Source organism: Berghia stephanieae, chromosome 4 (assembly GCF_034508935.2).
Source record: "Berghia stephanieae isolate SIO BIC M18660-M18661 chromosome 4, UCSD_Bste_1.3, whole genome shotgun sequence".
NCBI lineage: Eukaryota > Metazoa > Mollusca > Gastropoda > Nudibranchia > Aeolidiidae > Berghia > Berghia stephanieae.
The window spans coordinates 39,330,838-39,354,090 of record NC_088363.1 but is presented as its reverse complement, the minus strand read 5'-3'; the positions used below and the strand labels follow the sequence as shown (position 1 = coordinate 39,354,090).

The window sequence follows — 23,253 nt, the reverse complement described above, 5'->3', positions numbered from 1 at the left end:
TTATTTTATTTTATTTTTCAATACATACTAGACGATGCTTCAGGCAGGGAAGTCTCCTCTCCACTGGATCCACCTCCACTCTGTTGGTGATCCAAGGTTTCACTTGACTGGCTGAAGATTACCTAATGGTGAAAAACAAACACAAAGCAATGTTGTTAAAAAAAAATTTTTAAATCAAGAGACCGTTATACAAATATATATTATCATTATCACACATCATAGATTTATAACATTCTTAAGCTATTTACAAAGTCATTGATCATCTGATTTATGAAATCCGAAAGTATTTCATGAATTTAATACTTCTGGACTCAGAAATATACCAAGATGTCTTAAGATTAAGAGACAAATTACATATCAAATAAATATAAGTCAGTTCCTGAAAAAGCTATTGAGATATAATATTTAATATTATTGTGAATAAAATAAAAGCAAAATAAAATACAAAGGAGCAAGGAAATCAGCCAGCATTTATCCATCCCGGTTTCACTTTTATATCTTATTATCAAAAGAATTGGTTACATTGAACAGGGTAGGGTAATGATTGGGTGAAGTAAATATATGCATGTAAACAAAGTGGGGGATATCAATGTAAAATGGCCTGGAACCCTGGATGCAAAGCAAACCACTAAACAAATATACCCGACATTATATCATCCCAATCTCATATGGAAGTGACCAAGTCACTCCATGGTATGGCAAACCATTGTACAGTCATTGATGTGTTTGTATGGAATTCTAACAATGTTTTCATCTCACTCATTGTATACTGACAAGGTTTTCACTTCACTCATTGTATAGAATACTGACAAGGTTTTGACCTCACTCATTGTATAGAATACTGACAATCTTTTGACCTCACGTATTATATAGAATACTGACAAGGTTTTGGCCTCACTCATTATATAGAATACTGACGAGGTTTTCGCCTCACTCATTGCATAGAATACTGACAATGTTTTGACCTCATTCATTATATAGAATACTGACAAGGTTTTGACCTCACTCATTGTAGAGAATACTGATACTGATAGGGTTTTCGCCTCACTCACTGCTTAGAATACTGACAAGGTTTTCACTTCACTCATTGTACAGAATACTGACAAGGTTTTCACTTCATTCGTTGTAAAGAATACTGACAAGGTTTTCACTCCACTCATTGTGTAGAATACTGACAAGGTTTTCACTTCACTCATTGTATAGAATACTGACAAGGTTTTCACTTCACTCAATTGTATAGAATACTAACATTGTTTTCACCTCACTCATTGTATAGAAGAATACTGACAAGGTTTTCACTTCACTCAATGTGCTCCAAAATTATTATCACTATCAAGCTGTATGTGTCCACTTTCTATTTCCTACAGCCCCAGTAATGAAAGTATAAGGCTTCATTTTTGTATGTACACTTTTATAAAAGTTATCACATTACTAGTTCACAACAGAGTAAATTATTACATGTTCATGAAATGCTTATTTTGCCATCTATCAGACCACTGGTTATCCAGCTGTTAATTGACTCGGTTATGGCATAATCACTGTTGTGAAGGTATATACAACTGTACAACGTTTCTGATCTAGCCTTGACTATGCTGTTTACAATTTTGATGTTTCATTTCTGCAATATTTATGCTCCATATGAGTGTCAAAAACAAAAACAGAGAGCAAAGAACTGTGAAATGTTTGGTGTACATTGTCAATAAATCATTGTCATCCTTTTCAAGCCTTTAAATATTTTATAACAAGTATTTAACTATCAAATCAACCACTACAGTTTCTTTATCCACAAGAAAGGAACCAGGAAATACATCCTACCATCAGTAACCGGTTAAGGAGAAAAGCACACCAACCCAAAATCATTCAATCATGATGAACAAAGGGAATAAAATCAAACAACATTACGTAGAGTAATGAACTAATCCCAAATTCAAATTCAAATTGTATTCATTCCTCATTTTCTAGTTTCTTACTTCAGGAATTGAGTATTTAGAAATGAATATCAAATGTTTAAAAAATTAAAAAACAAAACATCAGCTCATTGATGGAATGCATTTGCTAACTAATTCAGTCCCTTGATTTGGCCCAATAATATTTACGATGAGCAACATACATGGGATGGGTATCTCTTGACTTGAATAGGAAAAAAATTGTTTACAGCAGTGGTTGATCATTAAGGAAAATTCCGCTCCTGTAAAAGATTACGAATAACTCTCTCTCTCTCTCTCTCTCTCTCTCTCTCTCTCTCTCTCTCTCTCTCTCTCTCTCTCTCTCTCTCTCTCTCTCTCTCTCTCTCTCTCTCTCTCTCTCTCTGTGTCTCTCTCAGTCTCTCTCTCTCTCTCTCTCTCTCTCTCTCTCTCTCTCTCTCTCTCTCTCTCTCTCACTCTCTTTCAAGAGATATTAACTAATATTTCACTAAAGCAGTACATTTGTCAAAAGATTAATAGATGTAAATATGTATAATATGTCAAGCATATAAACTGTTCGGAATGTACATCACAACTATTTATGCCACTTTTGTTTTTAAGGGTTTTACAGTGCTTGCAACACATTTAGGTCACATCAGGGCCAGTAAAAAGGAAGAAAATTAAAATAAGAATTACAATTAAAGCACCCCAGAAAAAGGAAAACAAAGGAGAAATGGTTCAAATAGGGAACAGATGTAGATTCCAAGAGCATACCATCAATGTACTTTGAGATCAGCTAACAGTCTCATCCAGACACCAGTTCAGGATCCCACTGAAAGGATCACACTCAAATGTTTACAAGACGTGTTCAAAACAAAAATATAACGATCAGTACATAAAAGAGAGATAATTCACAAGGAGTAAAATATCAACTCCCCAAACTAACACTAATATATTTGACTGTTTTTCTCTCAGCCAAGGACTCCATCATGGGCCAGGACAAAACAAAGTAATCCCATTCCATAAAACATATAAGAGGATAGAAGAAGACACAGCAAAAAGACCACCTGTCCACCATGGGAGGTCAAAAGACCCCACCCAGCATCTTGTCTTACATAAAACTTGATTGAAGAAAAAAAAGGAGATAATTTTATGATTTAGTTATCATATAAAACAATCCATGCTAATTGGGAGATGAAACCAATCCTGTCAAAAGACGAGTAAATCAGACAAATAATAATAATATGAAAATACCGGCAAATTAAATAACGATGACAATTTGACAAAATAGCAAAATTAACTTGCTCCGCTTGAGAAATAAACGTGTTTTACATAATGTTCCAGCATTATTGTAGCAATAATGGATTAAAGTCAACAACAAAAAATGTAAAACAGAAAGGAAAAGGGTGGGGAAGTGATAAATATTGCAATAAAAAAATAAAATAACCCTCCATTTGTTTGTGGTTTATGTTGATTGTGTGAATGTGGATGTGTTAATAGTGGTCTATTTTATTTTTTTTAAAGTTAAAAAAAAATGATAAGCTTTTGTACAGCAAATGTCAAAACCTAATGGGTATTGATGGCAGAACATGAAACTAGCACCACAAGGACCCCGAAATCAACTCTCCCATTCCTAAGAACTTTATTTTTTTCAGCAGTTCCCCCTGCCACAACAATTCTGACTGAATAGCAGTAACTGAGTGACTGGATCTATATATAGCAGAAATCACAATACCACAGATAGCTTCCTATTCAAAAGAGAGCAAGATTGTGATACCCTCAGGCGTCATGGATCATATGATTCCAAAGGATCACAATAATGAATGTCAGAATTTTCAACGCACATCTATATTTGACCGTTGACATTTTGGAAACCCAAAAGTATCATATGATAATATAACCCTTGTTTAATGTTCCTGTTTGTGATTAAAATAATATAGAATCCAACATGCAAACATTCATTTGTGTTTTGTTTTAACTGACACAAGTTTTTTCCCCTTTTTTAAATCAATTATAATTGAAATGGGCAAACTTGATTTCACATTTGTTTTTTATTTGCTATTGTTCTTCTCACTGAATTTAGGTAAGGAGATAATATTTAATTTTTATATCAAATCTGTTTGTAAAAAAAAAATTGAAGAAATTAGCATTATGCTTCAATATCTAAATACATTCGTATTAAAACAGATTTTCAAAATAGATTTCAAATGTTAATAATCACCTACATTGATATGATTCACCTAGCTTTTAATATCTTAATAAATTATAAACATTTTAAGATAATAGTAGAGAACCCCCAATATTTGCTGAAAAATAAAGGCTATTACTATTACAAACAGGCAGTCATATATTATACTTATTATACCACTGTAAACTACTATAGTGTGGAAATTAACATAGATCGAGATGAATGTTTGTCAACAGGTAATAGAATTACCTTGAGTTTAAGAAAGTTTGATAACTACTCGTATCTGTAAAAAATAGTTATATAATTTTTAGATTTGCTGGTAATTCTGTGTTCCATTATAAAAATTTAACATTGGCCTTACGGAACAATGTTGACCCCCTATCCTATTTTTTAAAAAGAATAGATTATTATTACTTGATGGTAACAAGAGAGATTTAAAATTACCATTTTTCATTCATTTTGTCTTTGTTACTGTATCTTCAGATAGTAATAACATAAGGCTTTTAAATAGTTTGACTAAATGGATTCATAAATTAGTGGGAGTACAATACTGTACGGTGTGTGATTGTGATTGTTAAGTGTGTATGGAGTGCCCAAATAACAACAGTGATAACACAAGTCTTACCTTGTTGATGACAGTATCCTGTCCATTGAGACAAGGAATGGAACAACAGAGGGAGTCAGGTGTGGAATCACACACACACACACACACACACACTATACACAGCACACCACATGGACACACAGTTATAGATAATGGGACAGTAGGATAGTACACGCTTCGGGGACTGCCTTAAGATAACTATGATCTTTTATTGCAAAATGTTGCAATGTTTTCAAAAAGAAAACAGCTTATAATTATAGAAATGGGTTTCATATAAAGATCATAGAAATATATCTGATCACAAAAATGTATTCAGTGACTTGAAAATGAGCATAGTTTCTCTCCTTCAAAGTTAACTCGCCGTTTAAACTGTTTATCGTATTTTACAATTTATCTGACTTAGTGAAAGATGATTTTTTAAAAATACTAAACAGGAAAGTGCTGAGTGTGTGGTGACTGCCAGGGTGTGGACAATATAAAACATTACCTTCTTTCTAGTTTTCAACCTATGCTACAAAAAGAAATGCTGTATTTAGAGCACTCACTCCATTTTAAAGTAATAGTAAAAAAAAAATATTAGCAAGTAACACCTAACTAGCTGAGTATTCTGAGATAGATAGGCGTGGTTTGTATTCGTCTCTTTCTTTCAATAGAAAATAGAACACATTAATTATAACTTTATCAAGGAAATTTTAAAAATAATTTCATAGAAATTGAGGCAGAGCAATTGTCATATAGGATAAACTCATTAACTCTCAAGAAATGACAATTGATGTCTGACATGAAAAAAAGTCTACAGCACAAATACTACAATGAAAAATGGACACAATTTTTTTTTCTCGAAATATATTTTAAAATGTCGAAATATATAAGAAAAACAAACCGATAAAATATCAGCTTTTTAAAAACATTTTGTGACGTAATTGGCTTTATGTGATATAATTGAAAGTTCTAAGCTGTGATTGATCTCCTACACATCTACTTTGAATATGGCTTTACATACAAAATTAATAATCGCCTTAGATACAGGAAGAATTCTGTTCACTATGAGACACAATACAAATAAGTGCACTAGCAAAATAATAAAAATAGTAAAAGGAGAGGAGCAGAATAATTGTAGAAAATGTACTGGAGTATGAATAACCCTAAATGAAAAAAAAAGAAATTATCACACATAAGAAACAACACAAAAACGACAAGAAACAATGAATACAATATCAATATTAAATACTTTGAAGGTAGCCACAGTCATAAAACATGTCATGATGATGATAAGTGTGCAGAATTAGCAAAATCTAGGTATAACTTCTAACAAAGCATTGATAGATCATGGTTAACTCCTTAACCAAATAACTGTAAAGTACTCCGATAAGGATGTGGCCTATTGCAGCCAAATGGCTGTTGAAGCTTATTGCTACCATCTGCTATACTCAAAATAAAATGGAGACAACAAACACATGGGATACAATTCCAGGCTAAAAAGTTTTTTTCTGCAGAACAACATAAAAGTTTTCAATCAATGGACCTCTCCAAAGCATGTTATTTTCATCTTGCGAAATTAAAAAAAAGATTTGCTGATGGATTTGGGTCAAAAATATCCATCTCCTGTATAGTATAGCAATTTGGAGCCTTTCTGTTTGACCATTGTTTTAGTCATTTTCACTTTTCAAATTGCCAGGGATGGAAAACTCTTATTCCAAGTCCACCTTAGACAAGTAGAGAAGAAGTCTACTCTAGGCTTCCAGTCTCCTACCTTGAGGCTTAACCCACTTTTAGAAGTGAAAAGCGGAAAAATTATGAACAATTGTTAGTCTTGAATAGAGAATCAGTTTTAAGTAGCTTTGACTAAGTACAACTTGAAAGGATTACAACTCGGGATGTTCATTTGTCCACTTTATACATTTATCAATGGTTTCCTTTATAAAATAAAACTGGTGGAGATTCGGATAACTTTGTCGTTTCTCCCTTTTAATCCATTTCATTTTTTTTTTTCCTTTCGAAAGACATATCTCCATCAACATATATGCATGAAAATAGAGAAAATATCAAAATTGATCTTAAAAGCCAAATGTATGCATTTGCAAGTGTCATCTTCCAACTTCCGGTAGACATCTTTTGCAGTCAATCAAGATTAGAACCAAACCTTTTATGTAAATTATTTAAAGAGTGCTTTTTAATACAATCAATATGATTTCAAATGTGTTAGTAATGGTTATACAACACAACAAACAGATGGCAATGAAGGAGTTACAACAGTGAGAGTAATGGTAATGTTTGTATCTTACCGAGGGACTCTTTGGAAGTCCAACCCTTTGACCAAAACAGGTCAGCAAATTGACTAGTCTCTCCCTTGTCCTGGCCTGGTAGAATAATGAAAAAAAAATTATGGAATGTTAATGTGTGTAAACAGAAGTGAAATAAATAACACATTATACCGGAATGGCAGTATACAGATCTAAAGTGATTAACTTGAGACCAAAATAACTGAAATGAGCAGTTATCAAATTGGTCTTGTTTTGTTTTTGTTCTAAGAAGGGTTTTTTATGATGCTTGCTATACATTTAGATCACTTCAGCGCTAGTAAAAAGGAAGAAAATGGGATAGTCAAAAAAATTCTAGATTTACAATTAAAGGACTATAGAAAAAGTAAGACAAAGGGAAATTTTTCAAATATGGAACAGATGTAGATTCCATGAGGATAACATATTTAGTTTGAGATCACCTAAAAGTCTCATCTAGATATAGCACAAGATCCCATTAAGAGGAATATACTAAAATGTTAACAATTCACAGGTTCAAAATAAAATATATAACAGTGCATAACAGAGAGATGATTCATAAGGAAAAAAAATATCATCTCTCAAAACTAACACTATACATTTGACATGGACTCCGGCAAGAGCTAAGACAGAACCAAGTAATCTCATTCTGAGACATACACAGAAAGAAACTCAGAAAACAGATATAAGGGGATAGAAGACACAGCAAGTGACCTCCTGCCCACCATGGGAGGTCAAAAGACCCCACCAGGGGTGCACAGCATCTAAAAGATGTGCTAAAACACAACCGATATAATACATAAATGATTTAACACTATAAATTCAATATTGAAATCCCTTAAAAAATACACATGGACAGACAAAACTTCCTTATCACTGAGCTTCATTGAGGCATCTGGGTTCGAGCCCCGCCTCAGGCACTTCCATTTTTTTCCTCTGGCAAGATTGTTAACCCCCAATTTGCTCACTTGGACAACATGGGTGACTCCTGTTGACATCAGACATCCTGTTTGATGGATTATCTATATTCCTTCATGGAATGCATAGCAGACGGTATCTTATGATGCTGTGGCAGGAGGGCATAATTTTTTTTTTCCATTGATTCTAGTAGTATCACAAGAATGTGCACATTTTAAAAGTGGATAATTTAGAGAGAGATTATGTTGCATTAGGTCCAGTATGTGCAATACATATCTCAAGTGATTCCTTACAATGTATTGCTGTAGACAAAAGAATTCTATCAGAAACTTAAAAATCTGGGTCACCAAATGTGATTATCACCTGTGAAGCTTGAGGCCTCCTCCAGACAGAGTCCAGGTCTTGATTGTTGGATGGTTTACGTGACAATGAGACAGCTGAGCCACTGGTGGCAGGTTGTCTGTCCCTGTCATCTGCTGGGATGTGTTTGAAAGTGTCAGGGGTGATGAACTTGCACCCGATGATGGGTGTTTTAGACAAGTCAATGGTAAAGTCCAATGTGCGTCCTGTGGAGGGAAAAAAAAAAAAAAAAGAATATAGACTACTAAAGACAAAAATAAATAACCCATAGCTATCTGCTTCACTGAAGTTATTTAGGTTAAGTAGTGAGGCGATATCTCTCTAATCACAATAATTTAAAATAAATAATACTATGCCTAAAAAGGCAAAGGAATGATGAACATCCCCTTTTAAAAAGGGAGAAAAAGAATGAAGAATAAGAATAATTGTGACCCCACTCTACCCCCCCCCCTCAAAAAAAAAACAAAAAAACATTTCAAACATTTATCAATACACTGCCTAATCTTCATTTTGTACGGATAATGTCCCACTCTCAGAGGTTAAGTTCAAAGATAAAACCTTTATGATTTTGTAATTTGGTGAAACAGCTAAATTATAAATAATGTTATAATGAATAAAAGGAGAGGAGGGGGTGAGGGGGGAGGGGGCAGAATCAACAGAGACATCAAAATGAAACCTACCATAATTGGTTGCTGAAACATGTGAATTTTTAAAATCAAAGACAAACATTTAGAGTATTCAGCGCATAGTTGAACCTTGGAAAAGACTCTTTCCTCACATTCTCTCACCGTACTCATGTGTAAAATAAGTAAAATCGTTAACAGCACTGTCTTTGTCAGAAAAATTGTAATATCGTCGAACAGGCATCATGTCTTATTCTATATGTTACGTATTGCTGTTGGTCACGGACCCTTTGTAAAGCGCTTTGGGCATGTTTAGTGGATATTGCACTAAGCTGGTTTAAGTTATATCTCAGACAATATCTTTTTAAAAATTTGACTACAATTTTCAACTTTAAAAATTCAGCATTATTATTTTGAAAAACCCATCTGCTTACCAAAGGCCAGTAATACAAAATGTCACTGTTGATTTAAAATATAATACGACAATACATAGAAGGGGAAAAAAAAAGATTACTGTTCAACTTACCTGGCAATTCTTTGTGGAATTTGGTGAGGTTTTCTGCCTCTGCAAAGGATGTGTGGGTGAATGCCGTGTGGGCAGCGTGTGAGAACAGAGACAGGTCACTGGGAGTGGCTACTGAGTGAGAGGTGTGATGGGTGAAGGCAGAAGACGAAGATGAGGAGGAAGAGGAGGTCGGGGCTGCAGCCAGGGTGGAAGACCGAGTTACAGCTAGTTTAAGGATCTTGAGAGCCTCACGCCAGTTGCTTCCCTGTGGAATATGAGGAATTTTGGTGTGTGTAATCCAGTCTTTGTTAATAAAGTTACTTGCAGACATTTCGTTTATAACACAATACAGTCATGTCTCTCCAATCCAAACACCTCCATTCCCAGCATTTTGTCTGGATTACAGAGACATCCAGATAGTGGAATCAGTCCCTAAACGGGACAAATAAAGAAGAAAGAAAAAAAAATGTTCCCAGGCAACCTGTCCCGATATTGAAGACATCCGGATTGTGGAATTCCGAATTAGAGAGACACGACTGTATATGAGATTTAGCTAGTACTTATGCAACAGCTTTGACCCAAATTTGGATAATTAAATCATATGACATATCATTTTATGGTAACTTTTGGGAACAGTGTAGCTCATTGGTATGGTCTTTGCTTTGTACCCGAAAGGTAACAAGTTTGACTACCCATCACATTGTGTGGCCTTGAGCACCTAGCCTTAGAAAGGAAAGATTTTTTTTTTTCTGGAGCACTTCCAAATACTGCACTGCAGCTGACGCCTGGGTTATTCCAGTCTTTCCTTGGAGTGGAACATAAAGAAAAATTTCCCCTTAGGGTTGAATAAAGGGAATTTTTAAAATTTTTTTATTTATTTTTTTTTGACAACTATAAATAAAATGAGTCTTTACCTGAACATGTTTAGTGATGGACGTGAATAGTTCATGGTTGATGACAGTGCTAGGAGCATTGGACACATCTAGATAATGGACCATGCAATATAGGATTTGGAGACAGGAAGAATGGTATGTCGACTGGCCCTTTTCTAAAATCTGTGTTAAAAAATGAGGCAATATGTGACAAATAATTTTAAAATAGTTTAACATCCTTTTTATGCATATTTAATATTACTACTAAAAATAAGCTATGTCTTGGTTGTCATAGGGAGTCCTCGATAGTTAAGTTGGTAAAGGGGACAAGATCGATCCCAGGTGCAGTCGAAATTTATTTCCAAACCTCATGGCCATCCACCAGCAACTGGGTGGCTGAATCTGTTATATCTGGTGGAAAGTACTTTGCGATAGACTAGCATCCTAACCAAAAGGTAGCAAGCAATTGCTATTGTTCGTTTCATGCAACAGAAAGCGGGATTAACACCGGCTCTATGGGCGTCATGAAGGAATATCAATCATTATTTTCCTCCTCTTATAAATGCTTGCTTTATATGGATAATAAATTCAATTTTTAAAAAAATCTAGATCACCATTTGACAATTATATTAACTGTATGTTTTTAGAAAGAACAATTTTATGATATTATATCATCAGAACACCAGAGCAACTATGTGGCTTGGCGGCTTAGTGACACGGTGTCTCATCTTGTCACAGAAGCCAAGCAATGTTAAGTATGGTGAGTGGTTGGATGGGTGACTGTGGTCGTGGAGTGGAAAATTCTGATCTAAACTTTGTGATCTCGGGTAAGGTACTAAACTAAACTCAGGTGTGAACGAGTATCTGGCTATAGGCAATAACAGTTACTGTAAGATTTTTAGTACAAAAGGACAATTAACACGTGACTGGTACTGAAATGAAATATGGTTCCATGTGGCCTGCTGGGGAAATAAATGAAACATTGTGAAGCATATTGAGCATGGTAAATCCGTGGAAATGCGCTACATAAATATTCATATTTATCTATTTTTATTTTATTTAGTTATTACAATCAAAGCAACAACAAGCAGAATTATCATCTCTGTTGTAATTTGAACTCTGACTACCACCTAGAGTTGCATGTCCATACCTCAACCAGTAAAGTAACCATACTGATGGCACAGCTGGCATAAACGTCCAGTAGATACTTGACCACACACTTGGTCCACTGACAACTGTCCTTGCCAAAGGTACCACGACTGTATAACGACATCACAGTAGCCAGGTTAGCTAGCCGATCCCCCTGATGAGTGCACATCTGATATGAAAAGATGTATTATAAATATTTCATGAAAGTTTTAATAAAATTACAAATTTGGGAAACAGGTAATTGTCCCTTTATTGTGTCTTCTTAACTCCTTATAATTTAATTCTTACAAGTTTCATGGGACAAATACAAGAAGAGTAACAATCAGTGACTAACAATGTACAAAATGAAGGAGAAACGAGTGTGTAGAACAAAAGCCTCACTACACAGATAGAATAACTCCAGAAAAGAACAATCTAGTGTGTACAACAAAGCCTCACTTAACAGATAGAATAACTGCAGAAAAGAACAATCTAAAATGAAATAAAGAGGTCTAATTTCATATTCAGTTTGTGTGTTTCTTCTACGCCATTCTGAAGAATGGGATGATGCTGCTGTTGTTGTTTTTGTTGTTGTTGTTGTTTATTGTTGCTGTTGTGTGTTTGTTATTGTTGTTTTTTGTGAAATGATACGACTACTTTTTTGTTGCTTTTGTATCCATTGAGCCTCTTTGTTCTGTATGTATACTTACGGTGGCAGAAACAGGACTATCAGCCAAAAAAAATAAATAAGGTGGTATGTAAAGATGCTTGTTTAACCTCAGACTCAAACTCAAACATACAATTGCCTCTTGAAAGACTTCAACCATATTTGAGCCAAACTTAATTAGTAGACAAAAGCATCAAAGTACCTTTTAACTCCTTATCTACTTGTGATCTAGCCCACTAAAAGTTGTAACAATTAAAGAACTCATCCAAAATCTTGCAAGTTTGTTTTTTTTTTTTTAACGAAGATTACTTGAGGTTCAGCATCAGCATGTTCTTGGAACTAATGTCTTCAGATATTTTTTTTTCTGGCCTTGTGCCATAAACATACATATTTTTTTTTTCAATACCTCTTAATAGAGTGAAATGAAGCCAAAAACTGTCACAATGAAAGTCCATAACTTCAACAAAGGGTATCACAAACAAGAGGTATACGACAAAAACAAAACAAACAACAACAAACAAAAAAGAGAGACCAAAAAAAAAAATTATTTAATATTAAATTTAAAAATCTTATTCTCTTATAACATCAAGCATCCATTTTAAAAAATTATTTGCTCTTTCAATGACCAGTGTTCTGTCATCCTCACAGCTATTAAGCGGCATGGAAATTAGTAATCTATATTATATTACACATAAAAGGGTATTTACAGATATAACCATGCACGTGATCCAGCTTCCCAATACAGTAATACAATATTGAGTCAGTGGATATGAAAAAAAAACCAACACTTTATGGCTGTGAAATAAACATTTTGATTTACAACATTTCATCAAATAATTTAAATTCACCCATTCTTCTCCCTGAAGGCGAGCCACACTAAGCCAGGAATATTCAAAAACTGTACTATACCTTGACCCTCCTTTAATATTTCAATACAGTAATCAAAACTCTGAAGGTAAACCCATTTTGGAGAATTGGATTACAAATAACAAACACTTCTAAAAATAAAATACAAATCTTTTTAAAACCCAGCACACCTGTGCCACCCTTTCAGCAGCTTCTCTACAAACATCTCCAGGACTCTCATACTGCTGAACAAGGTAAGGGAGTAAAGCGATGGTCACCATGGGAAAACCTGAAGCAAAGACAAATTAAAAATCAATTTTTAAAGAAAATTTTTTAACATGGCAGTTTGGGTGAAATACAACAGGATTTAGAGTTAGGGTTGGAGGGGGGGGGGGGGTCATGAAAATTGGCAGAGACAAGTCTTAAACCTCCTCCAGAGCACCAATCATAATAATCCAGGATAGACAGTACAAATCTACAATATCTATGTCATACAAGTGAGTGGCTTAGGTATCAATGTGTTATTCCTTTTTCTAACAGTCATCCTGCAAGGCAATTATTTGTATAGAAAGAACTGCCATTTAATTTTAAAAAATTTTTTTAAAGAAATAAAGGAAAAATATCTATTTTTATTTGAGCACTACCAAATACAACTTGCTTTTGGTGATTTCCAAATATTTAGGCCCGCTTATTCTGTGTTATTCAAAACAACAACAAAAAAGAGAGGCAAGAATCTCCAATATCAAAATCTAAAAAAAATCTAAAATTTAAGAAGGTCAGTTAAATTCATCTGTCGTGTCTTTGTTTACCAGGCAGTTTAATATTCAAATTAAGAAACTAGGGAGCAGGCACTGGTGTTAGATAAAAATCTGAAAACGTGTGTATGAAAGGTGCCAAACAAGGCAAGAAAGAAAAATGCTCACACACACACACAAAAAAAAAAAAAAAAAAAAAGAAGATTTTTATCAGTCTAATATTCCTTTGTGATATCTTAACTACTTATCACGTTCACATTGTTTACCAATATTTACATGTCCTTCAAACAGTCATTGAATCAAAAGAGCATTCAAACACTTGTGGACAGCATGGTTGCTAACACAGAAGAAAAGAAATCTCAGAAATTACACCAGGTAGAGTTCCTTTATGCTGCTTTAAATCAGGGCACAGTGACTCAACTAGAAGGTATTCCAAGGAAAAAAAAAAAAGGTCGTCTTTCAGAGCCAATAGGTCCATGGAGCCGGAGTGTATCCCAGATTCTATAGTATGAAATGGACAATAGCGATTGCTTGCTATCCTTTGGATAGCTATCAAAAAGTACAGTCCATCAGATTTAACAGATCCAGCTACCAAAGCACTGCTGGGGGATGGAGGGCGGGGAGCAGAAAAAAATAAATCTCGACTGCACCCAGAATCAATCTCGGTCCCATTGCGTGTGAAGCGAGGGTTTACCAACTGAGCTATCAGGACCCCCATTCCAAGCAAAGACCAGATAAATGAATTTCCGTTCCAATCCTTCATTCATCACGTTCATAGTCGCGAAGGGCAAGGGCTGAAACGTAGTTTGTTTTGTGTTGTCCCATTTTATATGAGTCCCATTTACTCACTTTATATTTTTCTCCACCTTATTGGCTCATTTCGGCACCTCAAGCGTTTAGTCACAATGACTATCACTTGAGTGGAATCAAGGGTACAAATATGTGATGAGACTTACCCCAGTGCCCTGATGGGTCTATGATAGGAGAGTTTACACAAAGAACTAGCTTGGACAGGAGACTCCAAGTACTTTCTGATGTGAAGTGGGATGTGCAGCCCTGAATGAGGAAAAAAATGAGGGATTAAGGCAATGAATACCAATATTGTAAGAAGGGGAGAGGGGTGGTATTGGTATGTATAACTGTCCATATATGCATCAAAAGATTTTTTAAAATAATAATAATCACTACTCATTATTATCCTATATTCTTAATGAACACTTAACATATTATTTTAAGTTTCTCTCTTGTTTGGTAAATGGATATCGCTTTTGTGAGCAAGGTAAGAATACTAGGAATGGAGAGGAGGTTTAAATACTGGGTAACATTTTTAAAACTAATAAATTGTTCTAATTCAATAAATATTATAAATATACATTTTTAAATTCCTTTCCAATTTGTTTTAATTTTACAATCATTGATACTTTGAACAAGACTACAAAGTCACACATACTCCATATGCAAACGCACCCGAAAATAAAACAGGAATGCTCATATTAACATTTGATTGATCAAAAACGAAAAACAATTGCCTTCATCTATCAACAAAATCACAATCGAATTGACAAACAATAAATATTCTGATACTCGCCTTCAGCAGTAACATGTATACCCCAGGAAAGTTTGGCCATTTGATCTGCTGTAAAATCTTGTCCAGTTTCTCCCGACACTCGGGTCTCTCTGGTTGCAGGTGGCATAGGATCTGACATTTTTAAAAAACAGGAAAGGAACCTATAGTACTTAGCACACGCAAAATAGACACATATGTGTAGGAATAAAGAGTCGTGTTGTTGAAAATAATGTCAAGGGGCAGTTACCTATTTTTCTTTCAAATTATGAGTGTGTTTGTTAAGATACATTTTATTTCTGACTGTTTATGTGTGTAAGAATGTTTGGGAGTGTGTGTGTGTGTGTTGGGGGAGGGGGGGAGAGAGAGAGAGTGAGAGAGACAGAGGGAGAGAGAGAGAGAGATAGAGAGAGAGAGGAATGATGATGATGACGATAAGGATGATAGTGATGGTGGTGGGGTGGCAGTGGTAATGACAGTGGCAGCAGCGATGATTATGATGATGATGATGATGATGATGATGATGATGATGATGATGATGATGATGATGATGATGACAATACCTTATCTAACAATCTGACAGCCAGCGCAAACTCGTACTCGTAATCAGACTCCAGCAGTGACGTTGTGATCCAGAACATCTGTGTGACTAAGGTGAGCTTATCCTCGGTTCCCGTCTGGTCCAAGTTCTTCAATGACTGGGCGGACTGGGAACGGCCCAGATTGGATTTGCGACAATCCACTTCTGTTGCACTTCGCATTCTCCCATCACCTATGCCGAGGAAAAATTAAATATTTCCCATGTGACCACAGTAAAGAAAACAAGAACAAGATTGTTGAATTGTATCTTATGAAGGAAACTGCCTTTACAACATATAAATGTTATTGAACAGTTGACAAAATACATTAAAATTAGTAAATTCCAAAGAGGCAGTCATCATATTGTTGTCATGCAATCAATGTTAGCAGTAATTGTCAATTATTTTTAGCATAGCCTGTCAATCAGTGTATAGCTTAATATTGTGTATAGATAGTCTAGTATGTGCTATACATTACCAAAACATTATGTGAAAGCTCCGTTAGAACTCTCAATATTTCAGAGCAGGGGGAAAAAGAAAGTTAGCTTTCTATGTCCTACATGAAATTATAATAAATAACACTTTAACAAGAAAAGAATTTACGATCTGTTATTTTACTTTTTTCCCCATATAGAACATGCAAATTCCAATTGAACAAAATGACACGGATATACAGGACTGATTCCTTAATACATGAAATCAATGGCTTGTGGATTGGTTCTTATTTATTTTATTATTTTAAATTTTATTTATTTTGTTTTTAGTCTTGTTTCATATTAACAGGAATATTTATTTGTATATCATATATTCTTAATAATTTAAACTGCCCAATTCCCCAGCAATCCAATGTTTGAAAAAATAACCCCAACTTATTACCATAAATATCAATGTAAGCTGAGGAGTGCTTTCCAACATGGAAAGAGTTCCTTAAATCGTTTCAAACACAATGCTGTGCTTCTCAACCAATTTCCATGACAAAGTTTTATTCTCACACATCGTTCTCATTTCGATTGTAATTTACAACAACAAAAACAACAACCTGAATACATAAAATTTCTAATCATTTATCAATTTCAACTTCTTTTTTTTTTCATTTTAATGTTATTTCTTATTACATGGACAGGCTACAAAATAAAGAGGGACAAATATCAAATTAGTTTCATCAGCGAAAATCAAACAACAACAAAAATCACCACTCCAAAACATAATAAAAAGGAATTAGTTTTAACAGATCCCACTCAAAACACAAAATCAAACTTTCAAAAATATCATAAATATCGTCAAGCGTCTAAAATGAAAAAGAAAAAAATCAGTTGGACATTATGTTTAGACTAGTTGCATGTGAAAGGAAATGTTGGCCCACACAGCAATGTTTTTATAAAGCTAAAAATTCAAAAATAAATTAATAAAAATATAATTTGATGACAAAATCAAGAAAAGTAGAAAAGGTCCATTGCTTTAAAATATTGTAAGCTCCTGTGCTGTATTAGTATCCAGTGTCAATCTGTTATTTCACCTAAATGAATTCAATAGACAGGTAAATGTGATTGAAACAAAATGACACTGATGTTGTCAAGGCAAAGTCATTTCAAAATAGTAATTTTCGAATATTAGATTTATATTAATAAACAAAAATGCATATATAACAGCTTTAAAAAAGAACAAAATACTAAACACGGAATGTTTTGAGCTCAAAACCCTTCTTCAACCAACAAAAAATAAAAACCAATGAAAACATAAATATACAACTACTTAAAAACCAAATCGACATTGGCACGAAAGCTTCCATGTTTGATATTTTGTTCTTTTTTCAAGATGTTATATTCATTTTTGTTTATTACTTTTTACAGTCCACAGATTCTAGTACTAAAAGCTTAGTATCACTTTGACTTCCATTTATATTACAAGTTTTTAATCTAGCACACCTTCGGCTAATTTCTTTATTTGTCACCTTCCAACACATTTCAAAGCTGGTCTGAGTATATGCTAAAGCTATGATCTATTTCCACTATCAAGAAAGCTCAAAAAGATGATTAACAAAGAAAACAATACCATGCACACTTTCAACTGCCTTCATAAAAAATTAAAGAATTCCAGCCAGGGCCTGGGCAAAACAAGTCGTCCAGGAAATGGACAGAGATGAAGAATAGTTACAGGGAGAAAATAGACTAGTAAGTAGCCCCATCATTCGCCAATCCATCTCTTATTTGAGAATAACCTATTGTCACAGTGTTTCTCATCATCCAATAAATAGCATTCAAATAATTTTTAAAAATAAAAATAGAACTTTTATATAGCGCAATATCCACTAAATGTGCTCAAAGCACTTTACAAAGGGTCCATGACCAACAGCAACACGTAACATGTAGAATGAAACATGACGCCTGTTAGGCGATATTACACTTTTTCCGACAGAGACAACGCTGTTGAGGCCCAGGTACTCACTTTACACCTGAGTACGGAGAGAGAATGTGAGTAAAGAGTCTTTTCTAAAACTCAACTATGTGCCATGTGAGGCTCGAACCCAGGACCTTCTGATCCAAAAGCGAGTGTCATACCACAAGACCACATACCCGCACAAAAGACACTTCTAGGTGGATGACAAAGACGCAGACTATAACTATAAGTCCAAGACATTAGTTACAGGAAATAACACCACACAAAATCACAACAGCAAAGTTGCGTTCCTTAGGTGGGACAAAGCAAAAGCTAGTTAAGGTGGCACTAAGAGCTGATCAGTCAGATGTCATGCTGCCCTTTTGTGCAACATATGACATAGAAACTACAATTGCTTTGGTGGGTGAGCGGGTGTCACAGGGATCAACAGACTAGTCAATGCTTGTGCATCTCGCAGCGATACCTAGGCTAGCTTTTTGTCTCCCTTTGTTCCACCTAAAGAATGCACATCAAGTTCACTGCATATTTGTCAATCTAATATGTTTTGGAAACACTTTTACAATATAAAGCTATTAAAAAATTAAAGCAAAATAATGATATCTCAATATATCAGTAAATGCTTGATGAAACATATCTTGGTTGTTAACTTCTTTTTAAAAAATTTAAAAAAAAAATAAAAAATTCAATTCCTTTTCTATATTATCAAAAAGTTCATTTTTTTCAAACAGTCAATTGTCTTAAAGGGTAAAATTATAAGATTCTACCTGATGGAGAAAATAATTTTAACAATGGAAAAAAAATATTTATGAAATAAATGATTTTAAAATAATAATAATAATATAATAATAATAATAATAATAATAATATAATAATAATAATAATAATAATAATAATAATAATAATAATAATAATAATAATAACAATAACAATAACAATAATAAATAATAATAATAATAATAATAATAATAATAATAATAATAATAATAATAATAATAATAATAGATGATAACTGTATAGCGCATTTTCAAAATTATATAAGGCTCAATGTGCCTTACAAAGCCGTTGAGGAATAAAAATGCATGGCTATTTATCTGGAAATCATTGCCACTTAAATAAAAAATTATAACCTTTTTTTCTTTTTATTTGGGGAGGACAAAAAAAGTGAGACTGTAATACTAATAACAATAAATGTACACAAAAAGTGAAGGTAAAAGTAAATAAAAAATTAGTAGGTATCGATTTCCAAGCAAATGTTTAATGTCGTATGATTCAAAATGAAAAAAAATAATCTATTGAACTCCATTAGTAAAGGAGATGTATATAAATTTTTCCAATGAACTAAAACATTTTTTTTTAAAGCACGACAATGAGTGTGACAAAAGTTAGAAGTGCTGTGAACTTTGTTAATTTGTCAGTGATTGTTATTAAAGGCCATCTCATCTATCACTTTCACCGCATTGGTAGTGGTTAAAAAAAAACACTAAAACCACCCCAACTGTTATAATCCCTTTCTTTCCAAAGTACCATAATAGCCATTGGCTATCCTTTCTTCCTCTACTCGATCTGTCCTTTTTGTGTCTGCTGATTGGGGACGTTTTATCTCCACTACGTCTGTTGTGTCTTCATTGAAAATAAGGTGTAAACAATTCAACCACAAAATAATGGTAGTTACCCCATTATCTAACATAATATGGTTTAACTCCTTTACCTGTCAAATTATTGCAATACTCAAAAGAGTTATATTATGGTTAAACTCCTTATGCTGTCAAAATATTGCAATTCTCAAATTATATAATCATGGTTAAACTCCTTTTGCTGTCAAATTATTGCAATAATCAAAAGAGTTATATTATGATTAAACTCCTTATGCTGTCAAAATATTGCAATACTCAAATAATAATATCATGGTTAAACTCCTTTTGCTGTCAAATTATTGCAATACTTAAAAGATATGTATTTACAAACAAGATATGTCAGAAATCTGAAGCCAACTGTCGAGAATAAAATATCAAGTTTCTTTTTACCATCAATGAAAATAAAGGGAGCTTGAATCCATGCAGATGGAAAACTGAAAATCAGATATAACACATGCTGCATGCATTCCAGCGTGTAGATAAAAAATTATGGTATTTAACCCTCTCCATACCAACTATAGGAAAATCTTCACATTCGTTATGATATAACCAACATTTTTCTTATTCAAATTTCTTTTGTACATCATAAAATCTAAAGAAAATGAACAGTGTGTTGTAGAGCATGTTTTACTAAAGAAATTATTTAAGTCAAGAACTGTCTGCTATTGTGTTTGAGTGATAAAAAATCTATATTTGTGTTAGTTGGGTGTGAAGTTTTCGAGAAAATCCTGAAAATGGCTGGTCAGGAGAGAGTTAAATGATAAATATTCCTCTCCTGAAAGGGTCTTATTGCATTTTAGAGTACAGTCTAAATTTTAAAAAAGCTCATCTGTTGCTACAACTTAAGACCAAGGCTCAAACTAATTTCTTTTTAATCTTGCATGTGAAAGAAAAATTTACATAACCCTAGATTAACAATTTCTTGAAAAGTTATAGCATTTCGTTACAATTCAAAGCTTCAACGAATGATGAGAACTCACCAAAGTAAAAGTAAAATTAATTACTGGAAGCTTATAAATCTTAATAGGATTGAAGATATCAGCTTTCGAATATATGATTTTTCTCTTTCATATATAAGGCAGCGTTCTTTTTCCTGCACCTTCATACAAATCTCTCAGACATGTTTTAGGATCATATTTCTTTAGTTTTAAAATTATAAATCAATTAAAATAGAGGGTAGTATGATACACTCAGGGTGTGAGTGCGTGTGTGTGTAAGAGAGAGAGAGAGAGAGAGAGAGAGAGAGAGAGAGAGAGAGAGAGAGAGAGAGAGAGAGAGAGAGAGAGAGAGAGAGAGTGAGAGACAGGGGTGGAGAAAGGGGTAGTGAGAATAAGTAGCAGACATTAATTAAAGGTTAAAAATTTGCAGCGTCGTAGGTGGAGAAGACAACTTGGCAGACTAGAGGATGGGTGTGAATATGTTACCTCCTCCAGCATATGCCCTCTGTGTGTAGGCAGACACACTATAACTAGTGCTGCGTGCATGTTGAGTGGGTGGAATGTGTCGAGGAGCCGTAATAGCACTACGCCTATTGTCACCGAGATCTTTGGCCAGGTTGGGGGTGGACAAGAAGAGTTCCCTCATGAAGTCTATGGGTCTGAACTCAAGATCAAGGTTATCTATGGATGCCTCGAGGGTCAACATCATCTCCGTCACATAGCCCTATTGATAATAATAATAATAATAATAATAATAATAATAATAATAATAATAATAATAATAATAATAATAATAATAATAATAATAATAATAATAATTATAATAATAATAATTTTAAATAATAATAATAATAATAATAATGATAATGATAATAATAATAATAATAATAATAATAATAATAATAATAATAAAAATAATAATAATAATAATAATAATAATAATAATAATAATAAATATAATAATAATAATAATAATGATAATGATAATGATAATAATAATAATAATAATAATAATAATAATAATAATAATAATAATAATAATAATAATAATAATAATAATAACAATAATAATAACAATATAATCTTATCCATCCAATCATAACGATGATGAAAACAAGGATAGTGTTTATTCCTGAGGAATTTAAGGGGATTGAATGTGTCAAATATAAAATCGAATTGTTAATGTTCAAGATAACAACAACAATCTATTAACTTATGAATGTTATTGAATAAGGCATGTAATTTTGTTTTTTTTATCTTTCTTCCCACAACATTAACAGATGAGGCATTCCTAACTGAAATAAAGATAACCAATTCGACAAAAGCATTATTATGATGCACTGATCTTGTTAAAAGAAGTTATTAATTATCTTGCAAATAAATAAACAAAAATTCCGAAAACAATGCTTAAATCTAGACTACCCATGTTACAATGCAATTCATTATTCACTTTGCTATCACCCAAGTCCATCTCCATTCCCCATTTTTGTGTAAAAATGAACCTAAAAAGACTATCTAAAGTGTCTGGTTGGACACGTTTGGATTTACCTGCATATCCTCTCCCTGTTCCGCCACAGTCTCAACCAGCCTGGACAAGATATCGGATAGCATTTGTGTGGACAGTCGGATACGGAGAGCACGAAGAATCTGTTGTTGGGGGGGAAGGAAGAGAATATTTTTAAAATATCAAAATTATCTATTGAAAGATTGTAGGCTGTGGCTGACAGTATAAATCTGCTGAAAAAATAATCAAGTTTGATAACGCCTTTGACCAATTTGTCTTTCCCATAAAATCATCTTCCTGATGGTCAGGGACCCTTTGAAAAGCGCTTTGAGCATATTTAGGGATATTGTGCAATATAAAAAAAAGCTCAAGCTCAAAACTCAAATGTCTACAAACCATTTTATAGTTAAAACAGAAATATGTAAACGTACATGACAGAGAGATGATTTACAAGAAAAACAGCATCATCTACCAAAACTAAACATTTGACTGTTTCCCTCCTAAACAAGGACTCTGGCCAGGGCTAGGACAAAACTAAGTAATCCCATTCCAAGACAAAGTCAGAAAACAACTTGGAAAACATATAAAGGCGGATAGAAGATGCAGCAAGTGATCTCCTACCAAACATGGGAAGTCAAAAGACCCCACCCAGGGCACAGATGAGATGGACTGATGTGTCACCAACCAGTATAGACAACCAGTGAAAGGATTCCCATCATTCAATATGACTTACTTGGAAAGAGCGTCCTGCATAGTGCCTAGAAGAGCAAGAAAGAGCTAGCTGTAAAGCCACCTGTGACCATCGCTGTTCTACCAAGGCAAGAGGGGATAACTCCTTGAAGCACTTGACAACACACTTTAGGAAGTATCCAAGGTGAGTGGCACTCTGGGTACTGAGCATTTTGGGAGTGATGTCTTCAGAGCTCCATAAGGACCGGCCCTTTCTATTAGGAATCAAGATTATTTAAAAAAATTAATGAGGAGAAAAC

General features: G+C 33.7%; 1 protein-coding gene across 6 annotated transcripts in view; it reads right to left on the bottom strand.

Annotated features, from left to right (window-relative positions):
* Positions 1 to 23,253, bottom strand: part of LOC144970541 (protein furry homolog-like) — an 87,414-nt gene that overhangs the window by 16,219 nt on the left and 47,942 nt on the right. The window contains exons 40-54 of one of the 6 annotated variants that reach the window (XM_078910281.1): positions 22,998 to 23,208; positions 22,309 to 22,407; positions 21,247 to 21,484; positions 19,713 to 19,808; positions 15,777 to 15,985; positions 15,238 to 15,348; positions 14,606 to 14,705; positions 13,086 to 13,183; positions 11,404 to 11,571; positions 10,296 to 10,436; positions 9,403 to 9,646; positions 8,257 to 8,459; positions 6,982 to 7,056; positions 5,184 to 5,207; positions 29 to 122 (exon numbers count right to left, since the gene is read on the bottom strand). In XM_078910281.1, coding sequence (XP_078766407.1) covers positions 29 to 122; positions 5,184 to 5,207; positions 6,982 to 7,056; positions 8,257 to 8,459; positions 9,403 to 9,646; positions 10,296 to 10,436; positions 11,404 to 11,571; positions 13,086 to 13,183; positions 14,606 to 14,705; positions 15,238 to 15,348; positions 15,777 to 15,985; positions 19,713 to 19,808; positions 21,247 to 21,484; positions 22,309 to 22,407; positions 22,998 to 23,208 — 2,111 coding nt within the window. Of the gene's footprint in view, positions 1 to 28; positions 123 to 4,717; positions 4,736 to 5,183; positions 5,208 to 6,981; positions 7,057 to 8,256; positions 8,460 to 9,402; positions 9,647 to 10,295; positions 10,437 to 11,403; positions 11,572 to 13,085; positions 13,184 to 14,605; positions 14,706 to 15,237; positions 15,349 to 15,776; positions 15,986 to 19,712; positions 19,809 to 21,246; positions 21,485 to 22,308; positions 22,408 to 22,997; positions 23,209 to 23,253 lie in introns of all 6 variants that reach the window. The other 5 variants (XM_078910282.1, XM_078910283.1, XM_078910284.1 and 2 more) reach the window with 5 other exon arrangements.